The following is a 26850-nucleotide window of genomic DNA, read 5'->3' as shown; positions in this document are numbered from 1 at the left end:
GCATATGAGGTCATCGTCAAACCCCACTGTTTGACGACTGCAGCTAGCGGTTTCACATAGAGGTTGAACATTGTGGGGCTCAACGAGGAGCCCTGTGGGACTCCCAGCTCCAAGGAATGGGTGGCGGATTGGCCTGGTGGTATAGCCACTTTAAAGGTACGATCCGATAGAAAAGATCGAAACCACTGGAGAGCGATGTCAGTAACTCCAGCCTCCTGTAAGCATTGGATCAGTATATGGTGGGACACAGTATCGAAAGCAGCGCTTAAGTCTAATAACAAAAGCGCTGCTGTACGTCCAAAGTCAAGTACCTGGCGAAGATGTTCCGTGATGTAAAGTAATGCCGTCTCGGTACTGTGTCCTGGCCGGAAGCCATTCTGACTGGGATCCAATATCTGGTTACGAGCCAGGTGCTCAGACAGAACAGAGTTGACGTGGGCTTCCGTTACTTTTGCTATCCAAGGCAATAGGGAAATAGGTCGATAATTTTCTAGCAAGGTTTTTGCGCAAGACCTGGCCTGTGGCTAATATGCCCTGTGCCTGGCAGAAGGATGCTCAAGGAATGGGGTTCTCTCCCAGCGAGAGGTTGAGTGCAAGGTCTGGCTAACAGGCCAGGTTCCACAGTCAAACCCATGCCGAGCACAGCTGAAGGCTGTGTCCAGCGTTCGGTTGGCTGCCTGTGGGAGTACTGTTCACAGGGCCTGGCTGCAGACAATCCCTGAGGCCAATACCATATCAGACCCTGTTCTCTACAGGTTGGTACTGTTTACGTTACTCGTCTTGGTTAGTTAGAATCGAGGATGTTGTCTAGGTTACTGGTGGCTTTATGTAAGTGATGCTGGGTGTCACACATTTGTTTACTGTACAACCCGGTCACACCGGTGGGAGGAGTGTGTTCTGCAAAAATGTAACAGTAAAATAAAAAATAAAAATAATAATTATGGATTTACTATGTTTGCCACATATGTTTATGGGATGTGAATAATTTGCATATTTCTACAAAAAAATTCTGGACTATTCAAAGCGGTGCTTCTGAAAATGTAGAGAACAGCTGACAAATATCAGCAAAGCTTTCTAGCTAGACTTGTAGCTGCTAATACAAATACACGTCAATTAACCGGTCAGCTGATCACATACCCTCTGACTTTTTATGGCATTTGTAATCAATTGTTTTAAACTCAGCCCACGACGCACCATTAATTTTACACACCTCCCCCTTGAGCTCTGTGACACAGTGCTTACCAGATGAATACCTCAGTGTTAAGATACATAGTAAACACCGGTAGTATAAAGTGAGCAAATATGTTAGGTAGTAGTATCAGTTGTTATACAAGGGATAAGGCCAATAGTGCAAATACCTCATACACGTTCAATAGTGGTTTAATCTCTTTTTAGTTCTTTCACACAGGCCATATTACCTGTACCTTGGAGGGAATGGAGCCTACAGGAACTCCCTTGGACAATGTGTTAATTACCTCATTACTGTCTATGTTGTTCTGAGCTAGATTCTCTGAAAATGTCTGGTGGGCTGGTGATATATATATCTGCTTTTCTGCCAGACTAGATGCAAGTGCTCTATTTCTTCCTTTTCTAAGTGCAAGCCATTGCTTAGTACCACAAGACTTTGACTGACAGGGTTTGGGTGTAAATCACACTCCATTGACCTGATGCAACTAGCTTCCTGTCTGTCTTCCAAAATGGCTGGAAAGAAGGTGAAAATCACAGGGTAAGAGAACTCTACCCTGAAAGAAAGTGTTTACACTTTAAAGGAAGAAAAATCTTTAGTTGGTCTGGGGTTCCTCACAGTTATGTTATGTTATGTTACAGCGTTCTTGTATAGCGCACGGCTACTCGAAAAGAGTGTCCCGGCGCTTTCCACCTGCAGCTCAGAATACATATAACACAACACAGCAAAAAGAATGAGAAAAAGAACTGAAACTGAAACAATAAGAACAGCCTAAAGATTAAAAAGCCAGGTCTTCAGGCTCTTCCTGAACTGGAACAAATTGGCAGTGCTGCGCAGCGAAAGAGGAAGCGAGTTCCACAGCTGAGGAGCTTTGCAGCTGAAAGAGCGCCCTCCCGTGCGGGCCTTCCTCACCCGAGGGACCACCGCTTTGTAAAGGGATTCCGAGCGCAAGGAGCGGACTGGTCGATAAAAGGCCAGTCTCCGCTGCAGGTATCCAGCCCCTGATCCAAACAGGGCTTTGTGCATCAGAGTCAGGGATTTAAACTGGATCCGCTTCCGGATAGGCAGCCAGTGTAGCGCCTGTAGCAGCCCGGAAGCTCGGGCTCGTCTACGCAGGCCAAAGATAGCCCGGGCGGCAGAGTTCTGTACCACCTGTAGGCGCTGAACTAGGTAATCAGGGAGGCCAAGGAAGAGGGCATTAGCATAATCTAGCCTAGAGCCGACGAGAGCCTGCACAGTAATCCGCCTGTGCTCCTCAGACAGCAGGGGCAGGAATTTACGGAGCATTTTCAAAATTCCATAACAGGTGCCAGCCAGACCCAGAATATGTGTTCGCAGCGACAGCTGGTTGTCCAGCTTGACACCCAGATTTTTAGCCACCAAGGAAGACTGTGCAGGAGGGCTCATGTCGAACGGCCACCAGTGCTGCCACTCCGGATCGACAACGCAACCGAAGAATAGAACCTCGGACTTGCTAGAATTGGCCCTTAGACTGTTCCGTTGGAACCAGTCAAAGACCAATGTAAGACAGTCCCGAATTCTCCCTCCATCAAACTCCTGGTCTTTCCCGCATGTGAAGAGGAGTTGCGTGTCGTCGGCGTAGGAGACGATCTGGGCCCCATATGCTTCCACCAAGGCCGCCAAAGGGGACATAAAGATGTTAAACAACGTGGGGCTCAACACAGAACCCTGTGGAACCCCAACTCCCAATGGCGGCATCTCGGCAGAGCTCTGGGAAACCCAGACCGTCTGGCGGCGGCCTTCAAGGAAGGATGTAAACCACCTGAGCGCCGTCCCCCTAAGGCCGATGTCATAAAGCCTCGCTAAGAGCGCCCTATGGGGGACGGTGTCGAAGGCCGCCGATAGATCTAACATGACCAGCATGGCCCTCCCGCCGACATCCAGAGTCTCCCTGATGATCTCAGTGACCTCTAGCAATGCCGTTTCCGCCCTCATAGATGGATAAATAATGCCTCCATGCATCCAGGAGCAGGCCTTCAACTGCTGACATTAAAAGGGGACCCAGCTGTCCTGCAGAACAGAAAAAATGCAAAGTCCAGCTAACTGAAACCTATGTGGAGGTAACCTCGAGGACGAAAACTGTCCAGGAGTGTAAGAAATTGGGTTATTGGTTGAGAAGGATAGAAGCCGCACTCAGGCAACAACCACAATCCTTGTCAGGGTGAATCACGAAAGTCACTAAATGAGCCTGTGCTCAACCATCTGGTAGCTTGTCGCAAAAGCAGTCAGGCTTAACTTAGAAGCAATGTGTAAAGCATTTATGGAGCACACAACCAGTAATCACATGAAAACATAAAACAAGACAAATCCCACACATCAATTTAGAAAACTGGTGTAAACTTTGACTAGTGTAAACTTTGATAAATAAAAGAACACACAAATGAAAAAATCCAATCAGTAGAACCGGAGACATACAATTTCAAATATTTCGGCAAATATAGCACCTAAAAGCACAAAATGCTACTCGCGGTCATCTGGTCGTGCTATACCGGGGAAAGTCACAAGCTCAGCCAACCTCGATGGAGTGTGGGCCGGATACAGGGAGCAGGTCTGTACCACTGAAAAAGCTATCTTCTCGAACTCTGATGCGAAAAGCCCATTTTGTGGTGGAGGAGGCCAAGAGGAGCAAGAATAGCTTTATTGAGGATCATAACAGTAGAGCTAAGAGCAGGTTGGGTGTCGCAGATGGTCGTTACTGTGGACGAAGAGCCAGGATTACCGGAGCTTTACTTTGGTGGGTGATGTAGATGGCAAGATCTTGGCACTAGAGGCCCTGTTCACTATCGCAAAGAGCCTAAAACTTCTGGATTGCTCCTTTGTGTTCAGTGAAGTGCACTATGATGCCAACCCAGGGCCCAGGGCTAGTGGGAACTCCTCCTGGAAATTAGGGACAAACTCTTGCAGAGGCTAGCAGGGCTCAGACAGGTCCAGTTGCAAGTCCGGGCAGGTCCAGTTGCAGCATGTCAGGTCAGGTGGGCAGTTGCAGCGAGGCCTCTGGGGCTTGTTGTGCCCTTGTAGCTCAGGCAGAATGTCAGCCAATGGACCCTTGGAGTCACTTTAGTAGTAATGTGTTCAAGGAGACGGCCCTCTCTCCTTTAAGCAGCACTGCAGACCTTAAGCGGCAGGGCAGGTCTCTGGCAGAAGGGCAGTCCTTCATCTGTGGTGTCCACAGGTTCAGGAGTGTACTAAACACTTGGTCTAAGGGTCAAATATTTATACCTGGTGCCAGCTTTGGTGTGGGAGAAACTTCTAGATTTCCCCCCTTGTCCAGTTCAGGAATTCCTTCCTTCCCCTGCCCTGGTTCCCAAGGTTGGGGGAATAATAGACTATTGTAAAATTCTTTGTGTGTGTGCTGAGGCAGCCCTTTTGAAATGTAATTGGGGAAAGAAATTGCTCCGCCCCCCCCAATCCTGATAGTATGGCGCATCTTGACAACATCTAGGCTTACTGTCTGGAAGAAATACACAAAGCCCACCTGCCAACTACACCAAGTCATCTGACACAGGATTCAAGTTGCAGGCACCAAATGGTTAGGACAAGAAAATGTAAACTTTCTAAAAGCAGCATTTTCAGAATTGTGACTTAAAACCGACTTTACCATTGAAGAGGATTTTAAATTACTTTGAGTGTAAACATATTTCTACTGTTCCCAACCAAGGGTTATCATCTAATAAATGTAACAAGGTAACCCAATGTTATCCTATGGGAGAGGTAGATCTCACAGTAGTGAAAAGCACATTTAGGGAGTTTTTCACTACCAGGATATGCAAAAACGTGAAAAGTGAATGTGCAACTTTTTAAATACACTGCACCTTGCCCTATGGGCTGTATAGCGCTTAGCCTAGATATCACTTATTTGTTTTAAATTGAAGTTTTAGACCTGGCGAAATGACACTTTAAAACTGAACACAGGCAGCTATGGCAGACCTGGGGAATGTTTACAAAGGCTACTTAGGTGGGTGACACAATACGTACCGCAGGTCCATTAGTAGCACTTAATTTACAATCCCTGGGTACATGCAGTACCACTTTACCTGGGACTTATAAGCAAATTTAATGTGCCAATTGGGTGTAAGCCAATTTACCATGTTTAAAGGAGAGAAGAACACAAGCACTTTAGCACCATTTAGCAGTGGTAAGGTGCAGAGACTCCTAAGGCCAATAAACACTAATTCAGCAAAAGAGGAGGACTGATGGCAAAAAGTGTTGGTGAAAAGCACGCCAAGGAGATCAGGTCTAAAAAGTGCAAGTGAGACTGGGTACCGCTCCTTCCCAGTCATCCTGTCAGGATGGCCCACCCAATTCACTACTAAACCCCCCTTGTACTACTATTTGAAAATAATATGCCAACTCCCAACAGCGGAGCCATTCATAGTTATGTGACCCAGTACACTGTCTGAAGTTACGAATGGTTAGGACAAGAGAATGTCAACTTTTTAAAAGTGTTACAGCAAACAAATGATGGACGGAATGCTGACAGTGCAAACATTCTCCCCAATCAAAAGATCTGGGTTAAATCCATTGTTCTTATGCCCACTATGCCACCCCAGTTTGGGCCCAGCCGTATGTATGCAAATCAGTCTTGACCCTGTGCCCCATGGGAACAGTCCAGACCGAACTGTCAAGCCAGGTCCTCCCTGGACCGGAAACAAGAATCCTGGTACCGGTTTCAGGGTATGTCACCCTTCTTCAGCAAGGCTAGCTTGAATCCAGTGGCACAGTGAGCAAGGGACCCACGTCTGGGCATACCCATCCCACTTAGGGTGAAAAGTGTTACAGCAAACAAATGATGGACGGAATGCTGACAATGCAAACATTCTCCCCCAGTCAAAAGATCTGGGCTCAATCCATTGCTCTTTTGCCCACTACGCCACCCAAGTTTGGACCCAGCCATGTGCAAATCAGTCTTGACCCTGTGCCCCATGGGAACAGTCCAGACCAAACTGCCAGGCCAGGTCCTACCTGGACCGGAAACAAGCATCCTGGGACTGGTTTCAGGGTATGTCACCCTTCTTCAGCCAGGCTAGCTTGAATCCAGTGGCACAGTGAGCAAAGGACCCACGTATGGGCATACCCATCCCACTCAGGGCGCAAAGTGTTACAGCAAACAAATGATGGACGGAATGCTGGCAATGCAAATTTTTTTAAAGTGGCATTTTCAGAATTGTAACTCAAAATCTGATGTTACCATTAAATAAGTTTTAAATTACAATTCATTTGAGTGTAAACAACATATATCTCCCTGTTTCCAATCCAAGGTTAGCACTTATTAAATCTAATATGGTAACCCAGTGTTAAACAATGGGAGACCTGGGTCTTAAAACAGTGAAAAATGACTTCAAGAGTTTTTCATTGCCAGGACATGTGACACTTAAGTACCCATGTTCTACATTTTATATACAATGCACCCTGTCATATGAGCCTTTAGGGCCTACCTTATGGGTGACTTGAAATTATTAAAAAGGAACGTTTAGGCCTGGCAAACTGTTTATTTTGCCAGGTTGAAGTAGCAGTTTAAAAATTCACGACATGCTTCCGTGGCAGGCCTGAGACGTGTTTTAAAAGGCTGCTTTTGTGGGTGGTTCAAGAGGGCTGCAGGCTCACTAGTAGCACTTCATTTACAGACCCTGTGTGCATGTAGCACCATTTACTAGAGAATTTCAAGTAAATTAAGTGAACCAATTATGTATATGCCAATTGTACCATGTTTTCGGGAGAGAGAACAAGGACCATACCACTGGTGAGCTGGGAAAAATACAGAGTTCAAATGCCAACAAAAACATGTTCCGCAACAGAAGGTAAAAATCTCAGGGTAATCCTGCATAATGACCCAGGTGCAAAAAAGGGCCTTAAGTGTTATGAACCTATGATGCACACTCTGTATAGTGGGCCTGGTGCACAGGGCTCATGTTACGTTACCCCTGTGGTGCCTCATTGCGCGCTAGAATTCCATGCCTGAGTTTCCCATCTCCCCCTGATTCTATTACGCCAGAGCTTGCAAGGCGACTGAAACATTGGTACACTCTGAGATGAACTTTGGTAGTCAGTCCAACACACGCACAAATAGTGCCCTTGTGTTGAACTGTGGCTGTGGGAGCAGTTGAATTACCCACTGCTTTGGAACTCGAAATAGTTCTCTTAGTCACTATTTTAACAAGCATTGGCAAAGTCAATAGGTCTGCATTTAACATTCTAACACATGCAGCAGTAGTATATTAGAATGAAACACTCCAGAGGGGACCATCAGGAGCACAAAGTGAGGACTAAAGTCAGTGCATGAAATGAGGGGGATCCCGTCAGATCTTGGAACCCGGAAGCCTTTATTGAATTCGATCCAAGATCTGGGCCAGTCCCTGTGAAACAGGATGAATTTGTTCCAGCGTAATTTTCTGTCACCTGGACACGTTTAGAAGTCCCCACATGTATTCTGCTTTCTGTTAGGAGGAATTTCATGCAAGAGGTGGGAGGGATTTAGTATTTTCATTTACAGCTGGCCTCAACATATAGACCTCACTTATCGAAACATCCGCCCTCCTTTTTGGTGGCATCTCATCTTGCTGGGAGCTGTCTGGGACCTAACACCTACAAGCCAATTGAAAGAAAATGGGTTTTTGTTTCAGGGGTTGAAAACCCAACTCAAGCAACAATCACAATCCTTGTCAGGGTGAACCATAAAAGTCACAAATTAACATGTGCTTAATCCTCTAGAAGCTTGGTACAAAAGCAGACAGGCTTAACTTAGAGGCACTGTGTTAAGCAGTTATGCAGTACACAAACAGTAATAAAGTGAAAACACAACACAAGAAAAATCCCACACTAATGTAGAAAAATAAGAGTAAAATGTAATAAATAAAATGACAAATACCAATAAGTAGAACCGGAGAAATGCAATTCCAAGTTTCACGTAAGCATAATGCCTAAAGCAAAATAAGTATAACGTATAAAGGCACAAAGTGCCATTCACATTCATCTGGCCATGCTAGACCTGAGGAAAGTTACAGGTTCAGGCTCACCATGATAGGGCACGGGTGGGATACAGGGATAATGTTAGTCCCACTAAAGAAGTTACCTTCTCAAAGTCTGGCGCAAAGCGTAAAGTTGGAGGCTGCAAAGGAGCAGATAGAGCATTGAGCACAGTCTGCGCTGTAGAAAGAGGAGCAGGCCTGACATCAGGGACAGTTGTTGCTGCAGTGCGAAGATCTGGTGGGGCGTTGCAGACAGTTGTTGCTGGAGCTTTTCATTGGAGATCTCCGCGGGCTGTTGTTACTGTAGTCGGAAGTGTAGATCTTGCGTTGCTGGTCATCGCAGGTGGTCACTGTAGCATGTAAAGGAGGGTTCACTGGAGCTTTGCATTGGCGGTCATCAGGGGCAGCAGAGCCTTGGTGCGAATGGATCCATATGCGGTTGCGAAGAGCACATAACTTTGGGATTTCTCCTTTTCCTTTTTCAGGGGAGTGCACTCTGATGCCAGACAAGGGGCCACAACCTAGAGAAGCACCTTCTGGAGATCAGAGACACCCGCTAGCAGTAGGATACAGGCAGGTCCAGTTGCAGGTCCAGGCAGGTCCACTTGAAGGTCCAGGCAGGTCCAGTTGCGGAAGGTCAACAGGACAGTTCCCTGAAGGCCTCTGGAGCTTGTTGTATCCCTGTAGTTCAGAACCGGAGGTCAACCAACTGACCCATGGAGCCATTCTGGGTTCAAGGAGATGGTCCTCTCTATTTCAACTAGCAAGGAAGGCCTCAAGTAGCAGGGCAGTCCTCTGAATAACAGGACAGGCCTCAAGCAGAAGGGTAGTCATCTGTTAGCAGCAGCCATTCCTCTGAGAAACACGGCGCCCACACCCGTCAGAGCCCAGAGTAGGCAGGGCTGGGCCACCCCTCTTTCACCTGGCCACTGCTTAATGTACTGTGCCCACCCCATCTCTATACTGCCTGTTGCACCTGTCCCTGCACTACATGCTGTCCCTGTGCTGCAGCTTCCCTGTGCATGCGCTGCCCGCTGTTCATGACCCCACGCTGACCATCCTTGCACTGAATGCTGTCCATGTGCAGTCCATCCCAGATTCTTCCCTGGCACCCAAGACCACCAGGACCACTTACCAGTACCACTAATGGAGGCTGCTGCATGACCAAGCAGCTGACACATGCAGTAGGCCAACACCAATGGACCACCGGTAGGACAATGCCCAGTGCCAGGACCCACAGCCCTCCTGCCGCCTAACGGTACACTGCCAAGGATCTCCTGGACCCGGACACTGAAACAACAGCTGCGTCTCCTCCTCCCTCAATCCACCAAGTGACATTTCACTTGCCAACACTACCACTTTTCTTGCAAAACAACCTACCAAAGATCCCACACCACTCCTGCCCACAAGACCAAAGGCACCCCACAACCACGGGAAACAACCATTACAACGCAGTCATTACAATGCACTACCTTTACAACGCAGTCATTAACACGCAACATCCTTTACATCACATGCCATTACAATGCAGCCTTTACAACGCATGTCACTACAACAATCAATCAATCAATCAATCAGAGTACTTGTAAAGCGCGCTACTTACCCGCGAGGGTCTCAAGACGCTGAGGGGAGGGGGGGTGCTGCTACTGTTCGAAGAGCCAGGTCTTGAGGAGTCTTCTGAAGGCAAGTAGGTCTTGGGTCTGCCTTATGTGGGTGGGGAGGATGTTCCAGGTCTTGGTGGCGAGGTAGGAGAAGAATCTGCCGCCAGAGGTCGCACGTTGGATGCGGGGGACAGCGGTGAGGGCGAGGCTGGCAGAGCAGAGCTGGCGGGTGGGGGTGTGGAAGCTGAGTCTGCTGTTAAGGTAGGCTGGTCCGGTGTTGTGGAGTGCTTTGTGTGCGTGGGTGAGGAGCTTGAAGGCGATCCTCTTGTCGACGGGGAGCCAGTGTAGGTTTCTCAGGTGGGGGGTGATGGGACTGCGGCGGGGGGTGTTGACGATCAGTCGGGCGGAGGCGTTTTGGATGCGTTGTAGTTGTTGTAGATGTTTGGCTGGGATTCCTGCGTAGAGTGCGTTGCCGTAGTCCAGTCTGCTGCAGACGAGGGCATGTGTCACCGTTCTTCTAGTTTCGTCCGGGATCCACTTGTAGATCCTGCGGAGCATGCAGAGGGTGTTGTAGCAGGAGGAGGAGACGGCATTGACCTGTTTGGACATGGAGAGGGAGGTGTCGAGGATGAATCCAAGGTTGCGTGCATGGTCGGTGGCTGTTGGTGCTGTTCCCATCATGGTCGGCTACCAGGAGGCATCCCAGGCTGAGGGGGTGGGTCCTAGGATGAGGTCCTCCTTCTTTTCCGAGTTCAGTTTCAGACGGCTGCTCCTCATCCAGTCAGCCATGGCCTTCATTCCCTCTTGGAGGTTGGTTTTGGTGGTGTGTGGGTCCTTGGTGAGGGAGAGGATGAGCTGGGTGTTGTCGGCGTAGGAGATGATGTTGAGGTCGTGATGGCGGGCCACTTGTGCGAGGGGGCCAAGTAGACGTTGAACAGCGTTGGGCTGAGGGATGAGCCCTGAGGGATGCCGCAGATGATGTCAGTGGCTTCAGATCGGAAGGGCGGGAGGCGGACTCTCTTGGTTCTGCCTGAGAGGAAGGACGTGGTCCAGTCAAGGGCCTTCTCTTGGATTTCGTCTTCTAGGAGGTGTGTCTTTAGAGTGCGATGGCATACCGTGTCGAAGGCGGCTGATAGGTCCAGGAGGATGAGGGCTGATGTTTCGCCGTTGTCTAGTTGGCACCTGATGTGGTCTGTGACGGCGATGAGGGCTGTTTCGGTGCTGTGGTTGCATCTGAATCCAGACTGGGATGGGTCCAAGATGTTGTGGTCTTCAAGGTGGTGGGCCAGTTGCATGTTTATGATTTTCTCGATGACCTTTGCCGGGAACAGGAGCAGGGAGATGGGCCGGAGGTTTTTGAGTTCCTCGGGGTCTGCTTTGGGCTTTTTGAGGAGGGGTTGATTTTGGCGTGCTTCCAGCTTTCCGGGAATGTCGCTGTTTCGAAGGAGAAGTTGATGACCTTCCGTAGTTGGGGTGCGATGGCTGTGTCTGCTTTGTTGAATACATGGTGTGGGCATGGGTCTGACGGAGATCCTGAGTGGATGGAGTTCATGATCTTGCGTGTCTTGTCGTCGTTGACGTTGGACCAGGAGGTCAGGCGGTTGGAGCTGGTGGTGTTCACAGGGGAGGTTACGTCTGGCGTAGTCGGGGCAGTCATGGTGTGGAAGCTGTCGGGGATGTCAGCGATCTTGCGGTGGAAGAAGATGGCAAGTGAGTAGCACAGTTCTTGTGAGGGCAGGATGCCGTTGGTGTTGGCGCTGGGGTTGGAGAGTTCCTTTACGATGCTGAAGAGCTCTTTGCTGTCGTGTGCGTTGTTGTCCAGGCGGTTTTTGAAGGAGCATCTCTTGGCTAGTCTGATGAGGTGGTGATGTCTGCGGGTGGCGTCCTTGTGGGCTGCATGGTTGTCCGGTGTGCTTTCGTGGAACCATGTCTTCTCCAGTTTCCGGCATGCACATTTGGAGGTCTGGAGCTCGTCGGTGAACCAGGTGGCTCTCTTGCTGGCGTGGTTGTTGGGGTGTTTCTTGAGTGGGCGAGAGTGTTGGTGCAGTTGTTGATCCACTGTCTGACGTTGCGGGCTGCGGCGTCTGGGCTGGTGGGGTCTGTGGGCGGGTTCTGAGCAAGGGTGGTGATCAGCTGGTCTGTTGGGTGCAGTGGTGTGTGGTTGGTTTCTTGAAGGTGAAATGGATGCAGCGGTGGGCGGTCCAGTGGAGTTTGGTGGTGTTGTCGAAGGTGACGTGGGAGCCTGTGGAGAAGACGGGGTCCAGCGTGTGGCTGGCGGCGTGGGAGGGTGTGGTGAGGAGCTGACTGAGGCCGAGGTTGGTGAGGTTGTCGATCAGGGTGGCAGAGTTGGCGTTGTTGTTGTTCTCGAGGTGGAAGTTCAGGTCCCCGAGGAGGATGTAGTCCGTGGAGGCGAGTGCGTGGGTGCTGGCGAGGTCAGCGATGGAGTTGCTGAACTGAGCACGGGGTCCGGCGGTCTGTAGATGAGTGTTTCTCTGAGGGTGGTGTTGGGGTTGGGGTGGATCCGGGAGTGCAGGTGTTCGGCGGTGTGGAGGGTGTCATCTGTGTGGGTGGTGACCTTGAGGGTGGACTTGTGTACGATGGCTATTTCTCCTCCGACTCCGTTGGCGCGATCCCTGTGGGTGATCTTGTAGCCGTCTGGGATGGCTATGGTGATGTTGGGCACTGAGGAGTCGTTCCACCAGGTCTCAGTCAGGAAGGCCACGTCTGGGACGGAGGTGTCAAGCAGATCCTAGAGCTCGACGGCGTATTTGCATGCGGAGAGGGTGTTGAGGAGTATGCAGCGGAGGTGGTAGGGTCCAGTCCTTGGAGGTTTGGTGGTTCTGTCGCAGGTGAAGCTGCAGGTGTGGCAGGAAAAGGGTCTGTGGGTCCGTTTCAGGGCAGCCTGGAAGCAGGTGTGGTTTCGGCCGGTGTTCAGTGCATGGAGGGTACTGGTGTTGTAGCGGATTCTGGTGTCGTGGAGTTCGCGGGGTCCAGGGGTTCTGGCGCTGGGCGCGGTCCAGGCATGCCTCTACCAGTACAACGCATGCCACCACAACGCATTTTAAGGTAAGTAATGGGAAATAGTAATTTTTACCCCTACACTATCCAACACTTACCCTACAGTTGCATTCACTGGAGTTGGAATCGTACTTTTTACCCCTACACTATCCAACACTTACCCTACTGTTGCACTCACTGGAGTTGGAATAGTATTTTTTACTGCTACACTATCAAACACTTACACTACTGTTGCCCTAAAAGTATTATATGTTGTAATGGTATGCGTTGTAATGGAATGTGGTGTAAGTGTAGTTTCTACAAATGTGTTGTGATGGCATGTGTTGTAAAATCATCCGTTGTAATGGATGTTGCGATGTACAAACTGTGTTGTAAAGGCATGCATTGTAAAGGTTTGCATTTTAACCTGTCCTATTCATAACCACTCCCCTGTATCCTGCTGAATCCCCCGCTCCCTATGCAAACATGCCACGAAATTCTGGTACACCATCAACACCCTCTCCACGAAGGTGGCTTCATCACAGAACATGGCCCAATCCCTCCTCAACCCCCAGCATCACCACTGCCACTCCCAGAGGCTACAAGATGATACACAAGACTGCGCCAACAAACAAGGTGGAGGCATCGTCATCTGCTTCAAGGAAATCATCAGATGCACCATCACCAACAACAACCCCATACCTCTCATGGAACACCTCAACTTCCTACTGCAAGCTGACGCGAAGACCACAATAAGAGACACCCTCACCTACAGACCCCAGGACCCAGAGCAACAATCCTTTATCCCATCCCAAACTCATCGCTCCCCTAGCAATCAACTCTCAACACTATGTCCAACACGGCAACCTCAGCTTCCACGTAGACGATGTCAACTCCATTGCCCTCCTGGAGAACCTAAACAACATCTGCCTCACTCAACTGGTCGCCGAATTCAAGCTCAAAGCAGGACACACACTCAGCCCCATTTTCACCTCTAGCAACAGAATCAATTCAGCCACACCACACAACTCACCTGGACTGACCACACCATTATCGACACTCAGCACACCATCACCCGGCAACAGATCCACCCCCCACTGCAACTGGAGCAAGGTCACCGGAACCCTGTGGTCGTAAATCCTCACCACTCTCCAACCAAAGGCCTAAACAGATCTCAACAAGGCCTCACAGAACTTCGCCTCTTGGATCACCAACAGCGCCAACATAGTTGCCCCACTGAAACCTACAAAATCTAACAAGACCTCCAAGCATGCCTGCTAGTACACCCCAGAACTCAGGACCACCAAGCGCATCTGCCACCAACTGGAGAAAGAGTGGCACGCCACTAAGAACCGAGCCGACAGAGCAGCTCGTAAAATAGCCCTCAGCAAATATCACCTGCACATTAAGGAAGCCAAGAAAGCAGCCATCACCACCCACATCAACTCCACAGCCAACCACACAAATCAACTCTTCAAAACTGTTAAAGAATTCTCCAACAGCCAGAGAGAACACCATCCACCCATCCCAAGAACTCTGCAACAATTTCAACTTCCAACCCGCCACCCTCAACCACAACAACCGCAACCAACCAGCGTACATCAGCCAAACCATTACCTCCTGGTGCTCGCTCGCCGGCCTGACCAGCTCAGCCATCCTGTCTTCCATCCACTCTGGGGCTCCAACAACTCACCAGCATCCTCAACATCTCCATCTGCACAAAAAACTTCCCAGACAGATGGAAATTCCCAGATGTCAGACAGCTCCTGAAGAAAACCTCCACCGACCCCAGCTATCTCCCAAATTATCGTCTAATCACCCTGATCTCCTACCCGACCACATTACTCGAGAAAGCCATCAAGCAGCAGGTCACCAAATTCCTGGAACAAACCCACCTACTGGATGCCTCACAATCAGGATTATGTGCCAACAACCACACTGAGACTGTTCTGATTACCACCACAGGCGACATCACAACACTCCTCAACCACAGTGAAACCCTGATCCTCCACAACACCGTCTCCCACAACACCCTCATCATCAGACTCTACGTAATAGGCATACAGAAGATGCCCTCAGGTGGATTGCATCCATCCTTACAGGAAGCAAACAGAGCATCCGACTGCCTCCCTGCACCTCCACCCCCAAAGATATCATGTGCAGCTTACCACAAGGATCATCCCCTGCCCCACCCTGTTCAACATCTAAATGACACCCTTTGGAGACATCATCAGATCTCATGGACTCAACACAATCTCCTACGCAGACAACACTAAACTGATTCTCTCACTCACCAAGTACCACTCCAACGCCAAAATAAACGTCTGCAACACCATGACCAACGTAGCCAAATATACCAGAGACAAATGCCTCCAACTCAATTCTGACAAAACTGAAGTACTGATCTTTGGGAAGAACACCTCCGCACAGGACCACAGATGGTAGCCTGCAGAACTCAGACCTGCACCGACCGACTGTGCACGCACCCTCTGCATCATCCGCAACAGCTAACTGACCATAAAACGACAAGTCACAGCAGACGCCTCCTCCTGCTCTGCAGAATCTTCAGATTGATTCGACCAACAACAGAAAGACCGTCACTCAGGCCCTTGTCACAGGTTCTCTGACACAACATCAATATAAAAAATATTGAGTAAATAATATAGACAACAAAAGTATCGACTCCTCTACTTATACAGGTAAGTACCAAAATATCAACAACAGAATATTGATGTAAAAAATACAGATGTATAAAATATCGACTTTTATATAAATATAAAATTAAATATTATATATTAAATATTAATTTAATTTTTTCAAATGTAATATACATTTTAATAAAATATAACAAATGAACCATTAGGGCATGTGTGTGGACCACAAGTACATACCTACCTTTTTTGGGGTTGCATCAGGGTGGCCTTTTGGGCCCCTTGCACCCTTCAAATTGCATGTGCAATCTGCGAATACCCATGTGCTACTCGCAAATTGCACATGCAATCCCATTAATTTCTATAGGCCTCTAATCCTACAGGAATGAATGGGAAGCCATTCCTTAATTGTGAATCGTAATTTGCAATTCGCAATTAAGGAATGTATAGGAATTGCATTTTTATTTGTGATTGCTACATGCATAAGGAATTGCGATTCCTTATAAATTGCAATTTAGGAATTGCAATTCCTTACTTTGCTGCATGTGGCCTTAAACTATTGAAAACATTTTAAACATGAATTTCACAATACAATCAGTGCAACAGTAGGGAAAGTGTTGTATAGCAAAGGGGTACAAATTACTATCCCCACTCCAGTGCGTGTAACAGTAGGATAAGTGTCAGATAGCAGAAGGGTAAAAATTACTATTTCCACTCCAGTGAGTGCAACAGTAGGGAAAGTGCTAGATAGCTGAGGGGTAGAAATGACTATACCCACTCCAGTGAGTGTAACAGTAGGGAAAGTGTTGGATAGCGGAGGGGTTAACATTACTATTCCAACTCCAGTGAGTGCAACAATAGGGAAAGTGTTGAATGTCAAATGGGTAAAATGTACTTTTCCCACTCCAGTGAGTGCAACAGTAGGATAAGTGTTGTATAGCCGAGGGGTAAAAATTACTATTTCCACTCCAGTGAGTGCAACAGTAGGAAACGTGCTGGATAGCGGAGGGGTAAACATTTCTATTCCCACTCTGGTGAATGCAACAGTAGGGAAAATGTTGGATAGCGGAGGGGTAAAAATTACCATTCCCACTCCAGTGAGTGCAACAGTAGAAAAATTGTTGGATAACGGGTGATTAAAATTACTATTCCAACTCCAATTAGTGCAAAAGTAGGGAAAGTGTTGGTTAGCGGAGGGTTAAAAATTACTATTCCCACTCCGGTGAGTGCAACAGTAGGGAAAGTGCTGGATAGCTGAGAGGTTACAATTACTATTCCCACTACAGTGAGTGCAAGATTAGGGAAAGTGTTGGATAGCGGAGAGACAAAAATTACTAGTCAAACTCAAACAGTTCAAACAAAAATAATAAAATATAACAAATTAAATAAACTCATAAAAATAAAATAAACAACATTTAAAAATCAAATATATTCAATATATAAAAAGACAAAATATTATAACATTGATTACATATAACATAAACCTACAAAAAATATATAAAATAAAATAAAGAAATGTATTTAAAAAAATGTTTTCATTTAAATATTATTTGCTTAAAAATTAATTAATACAGAAAGGCATTTATTTTATTTCCTACCCTATAAAACTACACCGCTAACAAAACACTTCAACATTTTTTAATAAATTAACATAATTAATAATCAATTAAAAAGTATTATTAATAAAAAACAAATAAACATTAATTGACTACACACACTTTAACACTATAATATCCACAACCCACACCTAAATTAAACTATAAAATGATAAAACACAATTTAAACTTATTTTTAAATTAAAAACTATTAGTATTAACAACCAATAATAATGTAATAAAATGTATTTAATAACCACCCTTTTTTTTTCCCCTTTAAAAATAAAAACCACACAAAAAAATAAACAATTACCCAAAATAAATGTCAAATAATGAACATTAATTAACAACTTTATATTAATTAATTAAATACAAATTACATCCCACACTTTACTTCTAAAAACACCACAACACACACCTAAAATCTATTACACAATTACCATAACTAATTACCAATTAGTTATTTAAAATGTATTAACAACTAATTATTAGTTCATGAATTAAAAATAAATTACTTTACACCTATAAACACAACACACACCTAAAATTAATTATACAATTACCATAATTAATTACAAAATAATAAATTAAAATTAACAACTAATTATTAACTAATTAATAATAAATTACTTCACACATTTAACACTATAACATCTCAATTTAACAAATATTAATAAATAAAAAATTATCAATAAATGTAATATAATTAAATTACGTTCCACCCTGTTCCCCTATAAACCCACAACCCACTAGGGAACTAAAAACGCAATATTCAAATTACAAATAATTAATAACTGCTAAAACATTTAACACATATATATGAACAATACAAACAATTCTTATACAAAAAATGTACAACAAATACATATAAAATATATGCTAAAATACATAATATTAATAAAAGACGATATTGTTAACAACTATATTTTTGCAAACAATATTAAACACTTTGATATTTTTTAACCTCTTCGAGGCTATTGACGGAACCGTTCCGTCATGGCTCGCGGGTGAGTTGTGCTCATGACGGAACGGTTCCGTCACGGCCCGGCCGCCGCGCCTGCGCGGCTCTGATTTTGCGCCTGCGCGGCACGTTTAATTGAGCGGGCGGGGCCTTGACGGAACCGTTCAGTCATGAGCACAGCTCACCCGCGAGCCGTGACGGAACGGTTCTGTCACCCGCGCAGCTCACACGCGTGCCCCCCCGCGACCGTTAGCGCTGCGGCGGAATAGACGCCGCAGCGAAAGGGTTAAATTGATATTACTTAGCTTAAGTCGATATGCTTGACCACAATATTCTTTTTGTTGATGTTTCTGAACCACGATATTAATGACTCGATATTTGTCCAACTTGATAGTGTTTTACTCAATATTCTGTCTCTGCACCCTTGTCACCAGCTGCCTCAACTACAGCAACGCCCTCTACACCAGCATCTCCACTCAGCTCCTCAGAAGACTCCAGACCATACAGAACCTGCAGCCAGACTTATCCTGGACCTTCCCAAACAAACCCACATCACCCCCCCCACCCCCCCCCCCCCCACACCTGGGAGACCTCTACTGGCTCCCTATTCAGACGAGATGCCAGTTTAAGGTCCTCACACACACCTATAGAGCCCCCAATGACCTAGGACATGCCTACATCAATCATCGACTGAACTTCCACCAACACTCTAGACATGTGCACTCTCTTCACTCGACCTCACACACCATCCCCGCATCCGTAGCTACCGTGGCTGCTCTTTCTTCTACATCACTGCCAAAACCTTGGAACGACCTTCCCCTCCAGTTCCATACAACCCCCTCGCTGGCAGACTTCATAAAGAGACTCAAGACCTGGCTCTTTGACTGCAAAACAGCTGCAAGTTACCCCCAGGGTGACAGTGTTGCGATTCACAAATGTTGCTTGTTTGATTGATTGATTGAAGGCAGGCCTCAAGCAGCAGTGCAGTCCTCTGAACTACAAGGCAGCCCTTCTGAAGTCTTTCACAGGTCCAGGAGTGTACTGAGAGTGGCTCAGGAGGTCCAAAATGTACACCTGGTGTCATTCTTTAAAGTGGGGAAAACTTCTAGACTGTCCCCACATCTGGTTCAGAAAATGTCATTCCATCCCCTGCCCATGCGCCAAGTGGTCTAGGGTGACAAAAGGCAGATGTGAACTCCCTTTGTGAGGTTGCTGGAGGCAGCCATTTGAAATTTAAGTGGAGAAGGGAACAGCGCCACTCCACCCATCCTGGCATGGTGACCCATTCTGCCAACACCTAGTCCCTATTTGACTAAATTTCCGGGAGGAATACACAAAGGCCAACTGTCAACTATTGACAGTGATGTAACCCAGAATGCAGACTGCAGGCACCAAATGGTTAGGAGAAGAAAATGCCAACTTTCTAATGTGCCATCTTCGGATTTGTTACTTAAAATCGGACTTTACCAATAAAAAAGAGCTTAAATTGAAATTCTTTTGAGATCAAACATTACATTTCTACAGGGTCCCAATCAAATGTAGGCATGTATTAAAAGTAATAAGGAAAACCAATGTTATCCTATGGGAGAGGTAGGCCTCATAGTAGTGAAGAACGAATTTGGGAGTTTTTCACAATCAGCACATGTAAAACTTAAAAGCCCCTTTCAATACAATGCACCTTGCCCTATGGATTGCTTAAGATGTACCTTATGTGTGACTTATATGTATTAAAAAGGAAGGTGTTAGCAAGAGGATTATTTGGCAGGTCGAATTTGCAGTTTAAAACTGCACGCAGGCTGCATTGATAGGCCCAAGGCATGATTTAAAGGGCTACTTAAGTGGGTGGCATTATAAGTGCCACAGGCCCACTAGTAGCATTTAATTTACAGGCTCTGGGCACATGTAGTGCCACATAACTATGGAATAGTAAATTAATTATGCATATTGGGTGTAAGACAAATTACCATATTTAAAGGCAAGAGCACAAGTACTTTTGCACTGGTTACAAGTGGTAAATTGCACAGAGACTTAAAGCCAACAAAAACGAATCTCAGCAAACAGGAGGGAAGAAGGCAAAGGTATGGGGGGAGATCACACCAATGCAATGGGAGAAAACAAAGGCACTCAGCTTATCACCTCACACGTTCTCAACAGAAGCTATGGTTTGGAGGCAGGTTTTTGGCATAGTCCAACCACAGTATGTTAAAAATATGCATGCCCTATGAGAGAGACAGATGTAGCTTTCTGTATGAGTAAATGCACTAGTATTGATTACTATTTGCTTTAATTTATTATATCTGATCACCCCAATGTAGGATGTCAAAGAGCTGTAAATCACACACACCCATTATAGAGAGCCAATTAATTACATAAGTGCGTCAATCAATATGCATGAAATGTTACATAAGACGATGAGACTTACAAGACGTAGGAGACAGATGTCATACATACTGTTAGGCATTTTTTGGTACGAATGCTTTGTCAGGAGAAACACAAAGTCAGAATTTATGTGCGGTTATCTATACTAATAGGGCTACTACTACTACTACTACTACTACTACTACTACTACTACTACTACTACTTAATCCCAGGAGCCATTTTTTTCAATTTTCAGCGATGGCTATAGTTTTAAACTAGTCCCTCGTACAGGAAAAACACTGGAGTGGAGGTGGAACGTTACACTCAAATAGACAAAGCATGTAGTGAGAAACTCAGATCACATTCCGGGGGCTCACGTGATTGACAAAGTCGCCAGCCAGTGGCTGCAAGAGACCAGTCAAAGAATGCCAATGGTTTAAAGGGTGAACCAAAAGGACACCAGATGTATAAGGTTAGCAACAGGTAATTGGGTGTTTATCTCTTAAATGCTTAAGGACTGTAAGTGTGTGCCAGGCATAGCTGGCAGCTGAGTGGAGCTGTCCTGTCGCTCCACATGCAGTCTGTCAATGAGTAATAGGAGTGCCAGTGAAAGTACGAGAGGGTCGACCATATAAAGAGAGGCGAGTATGAGTGAACATTGTCTTTGAAATCTCTAAATATACATCCGCACCACGCATAGAGAGAGGCTCTGGCACGCCTTCCGAATGCCCCTAGTCACCCCCAGACAGCATGGGAGAGGTGTCAAACACTGCTCGCTGCCTCACCTTCTCAAAGGACGCAACGGGGTCGCTGAAATCCACCTGCAGCATGTTCCCCAGGAAGGGGAAAGAGGGGGGTCCGGGGGGGTAGCCCCTCCACCTCTTCCTGCGCTTCATGAAGTCAAAGCAAAGAACGAAGACGGCGAAGAAGAGGGCGAGCAGGCTGAGGCTGCTGTAGAAGGAAGGACGCAGGAGGGCTGAGGGCAGCTCCATGCTCAGTCGAGTCCTCCGGCTGTACCTCTTCAACTAACTCCACAATCCAGCTCCCCGTCTGCTCGGCCTCTCCAGTGCCTCTCCCCTTTCTCATCTAGCCCCGCCTCTTCTCCCCACGACACTCGTTACTCCCTCTTGTTATTATCCGGTCCCTCCTTCTTCGATTTGTCACGTTGGCCGGGTTTTTGGTTGACCCATGACAATGTTTTATTGATTTATTTTGTTTTGCCTCTCTCTCTCTCGCGCGCGCGCGCTACCTTTCTCCCTGCCCACTTCTTCTTGCCCATGTGTGTGGCCCCCTCCCTTCACCAGGCCTCTTTCAGCAATTCACTTATTGTGTTGAACTCATACCGGTTTGGCGAAACACTATTGTATCGAAGTTATATGATATTTACGGAAATGCAAGAGGATCAGTGATGTTTTTCTTTGATGAGGAATGTGTGTAGTCAACATCAGGCGACAACCCTGGGTATCTTTCTAGCTCTGCTCGGGGAAAGGCTACTATACACACGCAATAACATTGTAATATGAGTGTTTAATGTCGCTTGTTTTATCGCTGAACTGTGGAATTGGCGTCGGGGCCAGAGGGAGTCCACGCGAAAGCCTAAATACCGCAGACTGTGAGGTGCATCTTCTCTCCACCGTACTCCTTCAGTCTCTGCTGTGCTTTGGCAGTCTCTGCTGTGCTCCTGCAGTCTCTGCTGTGCTTTGGCAGTCTCTGCTGTGCTCCTTCAGTCTCTGCTGTGCTTTGGCAGTCTCTGCTGTGCTCCTTCAGTCTCTGCTGTGCTTTGGCAGTCTCTGCTGTGCTCCTGCAGTCTCTGCTGTGCTTTGGCAGTCTCTGCTGTGCTCCTGCAGTCTCTGCTGTGCTTTGGCAGTCTCTGCTGTGCTCCTGCAGTCTCTGCTGTGCTTTGGCAGTCTCTGCTGTGCTCCTTCAGTCTCTGCTGTGCTTTGGCAGTCTCTGCTGTGCTCCTGCAGTCTCTGCTGTGCTTTGGCAGTCTCTGCTGTGCTCCTGCAGTCTCTGCTGTGCTCCTGCAGTCTCTGCTGTGCTCCTGCAGTCTCTGCTGTGCTTTGGCAGTCTCTGTTGTGCTCTTGCAGTTTATGCTGCGCCTTAGGAGTCTCTCCGGTGCTTGTGCAGTCTCTTCTGTGCGCCTGAAATGTGGGCTGTGATTTGGAAGTCTCTGCTATGCTTCTGCAGTCTCTGCTGTGCTTTGGCAGTCTCTTCTGTGCTTCTGTAGTCTCCGCTGTGCTTTGGCAGTCTCTGCTGTGCTCCTGCAGTCTCTGCTGTGCTTTGGCAGTCTCTGCTGTGCTCCTGCAGTCTCTGCTGTGCTTCTGCAGTCTCTGTTGTGCTCTTGCAGTTTATGCTGCGCCTTAGGAGTCTCTCCGGTGCTTGTGCAGTCTCTTCTGTGCGCCTGAAATGTGGGCTGTGATTTGGAAGTCTCTGCTATGCTTCTGCAGTCTCTGCTGTGCTTTGGCAGTCTCTTCTGTGCTTCTGTAGTCTCCGCTGTGCTTTGGCAGTCTCTGCTGTGCTTCTGCAGTCTCTGTTGTGCTCTTGTAGTTTCTGCTGCACCTTAGGAGTCTCTCCGGTGCTTGTGCAGTCTCTTCTGTGCGCCTGAAATGTGGGCTGTGCTTCTGCAGTCTCTGCTGTGATTTGGAAGTCTCTGCTATGCTCCCGCAGTCTCTGCTGTGCTCCTGCGGTTCCTGGTGCGCTTCGGCAGTCTCTGCTGTGCTTTGGCAGTCTCTGCTGTGCGTCTGCAGTCTCTGCTGTGTTTTGGCAGCAGTCTCTGGTGGGTTCCTGCAGTTTCTGCTGCACTTTTCCACTCTCTTCTGTTCTCATGCTGTCTCTTCTATGCACCTGCTCTGTGTGCTGTGCTACTGCAGCCTCTACAGCCTTGTTTGCAGTCTGCTGTGCACCTGCAGTTTCTGCTGCGCCTTGGCTATTTCTTCTGTGGTCCTGCAATCTCTTTCGTGCGCCTGCACTGTGTGCTGTGGTTCAGCAGTCTCTTCCGCTCTTTGGCAGTCTCTGTTGTGCTCCTGTAGCTCCTGCTGCGCTTTGACACTCTCTTCTGTGGCCCTGCAATCTCTTTCGTGCGCCTGCACTGTGTGCTGTGGTTCAGCAGTCTCTTCCGCTCTTTGGCAGTCTCTGTTGTGCTCCTGTAGCTCCTGCTGCGCTTTGACACTCTCTTCTGTGGCCCTGCAATCTCTTCTGTGCGCCTGCACTGTGTGCTTTGGTTCAGCAGTCTCTTCTGCGCTTTGGTAGTCTCTGCTATGCACCTGCAGTTTCTACTGGGCTTTGGCTATCTCCTCTGTGCTCATGCTGTCTCTTTTGCGCCTGCACTGTGGTTCACCAGTCTCGTCTGAGCTTTGCCATAGTAGGCGCTCAACGTAACACTCACTTCTCCACCCATTCTGTCACCTTTCCGCTCCAGCAGGGCCCAAAAACTCTCAGAATCAAGTTATGTTGTCCAAGGCATAGACTTTTTATTCATATCAAATCAGATCATCATCACAAGGGGGGCTTGGGGGGGGTCGCCGACCACGGAGAGGTCCCCCCCCCCCCGGGCAGTTTGGGAGGGTTGGGGTGGGGGCGGGGTTTTCTTCTAGACCACTGTGCGCATTTTTTATAATTGGGCTGCTTTTTAGTAGCGCCCAATTTTCACTATATATTGTACCTGACTCCTCCCCCGGCCACCATTTTAGATTTTGGTGACCTGTGGCCGGGGTTTATAGCGTTTTTCGTTTTGTAGTGTGTGTGGCGTAGTGAATTGTTACTTGAGACTATGGCGGCTGAAGACTATCGAGTTTTGGAGGCCATTCGTCTTCTTAGCGAAGCAGGCCGCCTTGACCTTGTGCTGGGGGACGTAGCAGGACCTTCCCAGCCGACCCGTCAGGCTTCTGCTGGCGTAGCAGCTGTGGTCGCTGCGTGTTTGACCCCGAAGCGCCCGAAATTGGATGGGGTGAGTGAGCGGGGCCGCCCGCGTTTTCGCAAGGTGGCTCCGGGCTCGAAGGCGCGTTCATTTGCGGTGCGGGATGCGGGCGCTGTTTCTCCGCCTTGTCCGGGGGTTATGGAGGGGCATGTGGGGCAGGATGGGGTCTTTCTTGCTCCGCCCGTTCTGCATGTCGCTCCGGCTGTTAAACCGCGAGCCGCGTCTGCCCCTGCACAGCGTGGGCGACGCGGGGGGGGCGGGGTGGTTCGAAGAAGCGCTCCGCTTCTGTTTCGTTTCTGCCGGTCTCTGGAGCGGAGCTGGGCGATGCGTGTGGGAGCCTTCAGCCGGCTCGAGTACACACGCCAGCTTTGACTTTTAATGAGGAGTCTGGTCAGGGTGTTCAAAGGCTTGTTAGCGCCCCCCCCCCCCCCCCTCATTAGCGCTTCCAGGTCAGGTGTGCAGAGGGGAGATACCTGGGGCTGGGCAGGGTTTTATGGTTTCCACTCCCTCTTCTGTTTTGCCCCCCCCCCAGTGCAGGGGGTATGCGTGCCGATTTTGGTTCTTCTGGGCAGCTGGAAGTTTCGGTGGCCCCCCACTTCAGCCCCCTCCTTTTTTCTCCTCAGGATTCCCCAAAGGGAGATGTGGTTATGGTTCACAGTGGTTCTGTTGGGGAAGGGGAGTGGGCGCAGGTTGGAGGGTGGGACGTTTTTGCTCAGCAGAATTTGGAGGTTGATTCAGGTCTTATGCCCCCCCCTTCCCGCACTTGGGCTCCTGGTGGGCAGATTCTTGTGGATTCTGTGGGTAGCAGGCCAGTTATGGTTGGGCCTTCTGATTATAGAGGTCAGGACAGGGACGCTAGGTCTTGGGGAGGTTTGGATATTTTTACCGTCTTGGTCGGAGGGGCTGCAGGGCGCTGCAATTGAGGAGGCTGGTGTGCTTGTGAAAGGTCAACATCCTATACAGGGTGTAAGGGGTTCGCCTGGTCGTCCTGCGCTTGTCATGAGTAAGTCTGTTGAGACCAGGGAGCCTTTAGTAGTAGGTGATGCAGCTCAATGTGCTCAGGTGTTGGGCCCTGCGGCGTCACTTGTGCAGTCTATGTTGGACTGGAGCAGTGGCGATCAGGTGCCTGATTCCCCCGCTGCAGCGCCGGTCGCGCATGGGGCGGGTGTTACCCAGGGTAGACTTTTTGAATCTTTGCAGACTTTAAAGACTGGTAGGGTGCTTTCTAGTGGTTTTCAGATTTTGGGTGTAGGTAATTTGCAGGGTCCCGGCACATCAGTCCGAACTTTCTTTCCACAGGTTAGGGAGTTTCCAGGAGCAGCAAACTCGGTAGGGCGGAGTGCGGCCCAGTGGCGCGAGGAGAAGGGAGGGTGGAGCCTGGCACGGCACATTCCGTACTGGCGGGGGATCCCGGCGTGGTCAGTAAACGCAGGTCCGGCGCGACCTCACTGGCCCCAACTTCTATGCCTTCACGACGGATGGAGCAGACAACAGAAAATGTTTCAAATGTTAGCCAATGTGTTGGGGAGTACCGGCGGGGACAGTCGGCTCCTCCTGCTGGTTTATGGAAAGAGTCTGGTCAGGCTCGTTTTGGTTATGAAGGGTCCGGTAAGGCCCGTGTTGGTTCTACAAGGCCCGGTAAGGCCCGTGGTACAGTGTCAATTGCTGGCCCTTCACAGGTGGAGGAGCCATTGGTGTTGGACTACGATGAAGAAAGTCCTGAAGAGGGGGAACTTTGTAACTTAGAGGTTAGGGGGGGCTCTCTCATCCTTCTCGTAGTTTCTTTCAGGCACCGCCAGTGATACCGCCAAGAGTGGCTACAGCGTCTGGATCTGGAGGAGAGCACGGCCCCTCAGTGAGGGTTCCTCGTCTGGTGGATAACGTTGAACAGGTGTCATGGCGGTCGGTGCCTGGTCAGGCCCCCTTGTTACAGCCAGGTGAGCTTTCTGAACCACGGGTCAGAAAATGGTGTCTGTGGGGACGGGGGGACGGGGGAGAAGAGGCAGGGGGAGCAACTGAAGGTAAACTGTACAAAGGTCGTTATGTTAAAGATCAAGGTGTTGGTACACAGGAGGATGAGGGAGTTTTAGGTTCTAAGGTAGAGTGGTGTGAACACTGACAAAGTCACCTTTAGTAAGGATACCTTGCATAGCATGGAATTGTAAATTAAGAAGCTGCCCTACATTTGAGTGACGAAACCTTTGGGTGCACATTTGATGCTGGCCACTAAGGAAAGGATTTGGAAGGGCGAGTATGTTGAGATTCTGAAACTGTTACATAGGGAAGTTCGCTCTAAAGAAGGCTCTAAAGAAGAAGAATATGAGCTGGCTAAGCGTCCAAAAGTCCCTTTAACTATCGAAAATTGGACTGCAGCATTTTTGATTTATGCTAGCGTTTACTGCGAAAAATTTCCAGAGCACAGCATTGCTATATTTAAATACATGGATGTGATATGGAAAGCCCAAATTACTGGTAGTGGTTTTGCTTGGGCTCAATACGATGAGGAGTTTCGAGCCCAAATGGCTTGGGATCCAGAGTCAAAGTGGGGGGAGTTGGATACGGATTTATGGCAGCACACGATGGGTGCGTCAGCAGGAG

The 26850-nt window shown here is 48.1% G+C and overlaps 1 protein-coding gene across 2 annotated transcripts in view; it reads right to left on the bottom strand.

Moving 5' to 3' along the window:
* The window catches only part of LOC147747974 (cytochrome P450 2D15-like), a 339742-nt gene extending 318301 nt beyond the window's left edge, over positions 1-21441 (bottom strand). The window contains exon 1 of one of the 2 annotated variants that reach the window (XR_015308498.1): positions 21122-21439. Coding sequence is in view for 1 of the 2 variants with exons in the window: in XM_086957428.1 (XP_086813554.1) it covers positions 21122-21328 (207 nt within the window). In the remaining variant the exon portion in view is untranslated. Of the gene's footprint in view, positions 1-21121 lie in introns of both variants that reach the window. The other variant, XM_086957428.1, reaches the window with a different exon arrangement.
* Positions 21442-26850: the final 5409 nt, after the last annotated feature.

This window comes from Lissotriton vulgaris, chromosome 1_1 (assembly GCF_964263255.1).
Source record: "Lissotriton vulgaris chromosome 1_1, aLisVul1.2, whole genome shotgun sequence".
Lineage (NCBI taxonomy): Eukaryota > Metazoa > Chordata > Amphibia > Caudata > Salamandridae > Lissotriton > Lissotriton vulgaris.
Note: the sequence above shows the minus strand (reverse complement) of the source record. Positions and strands in the feature narration are given on the sequence as shown.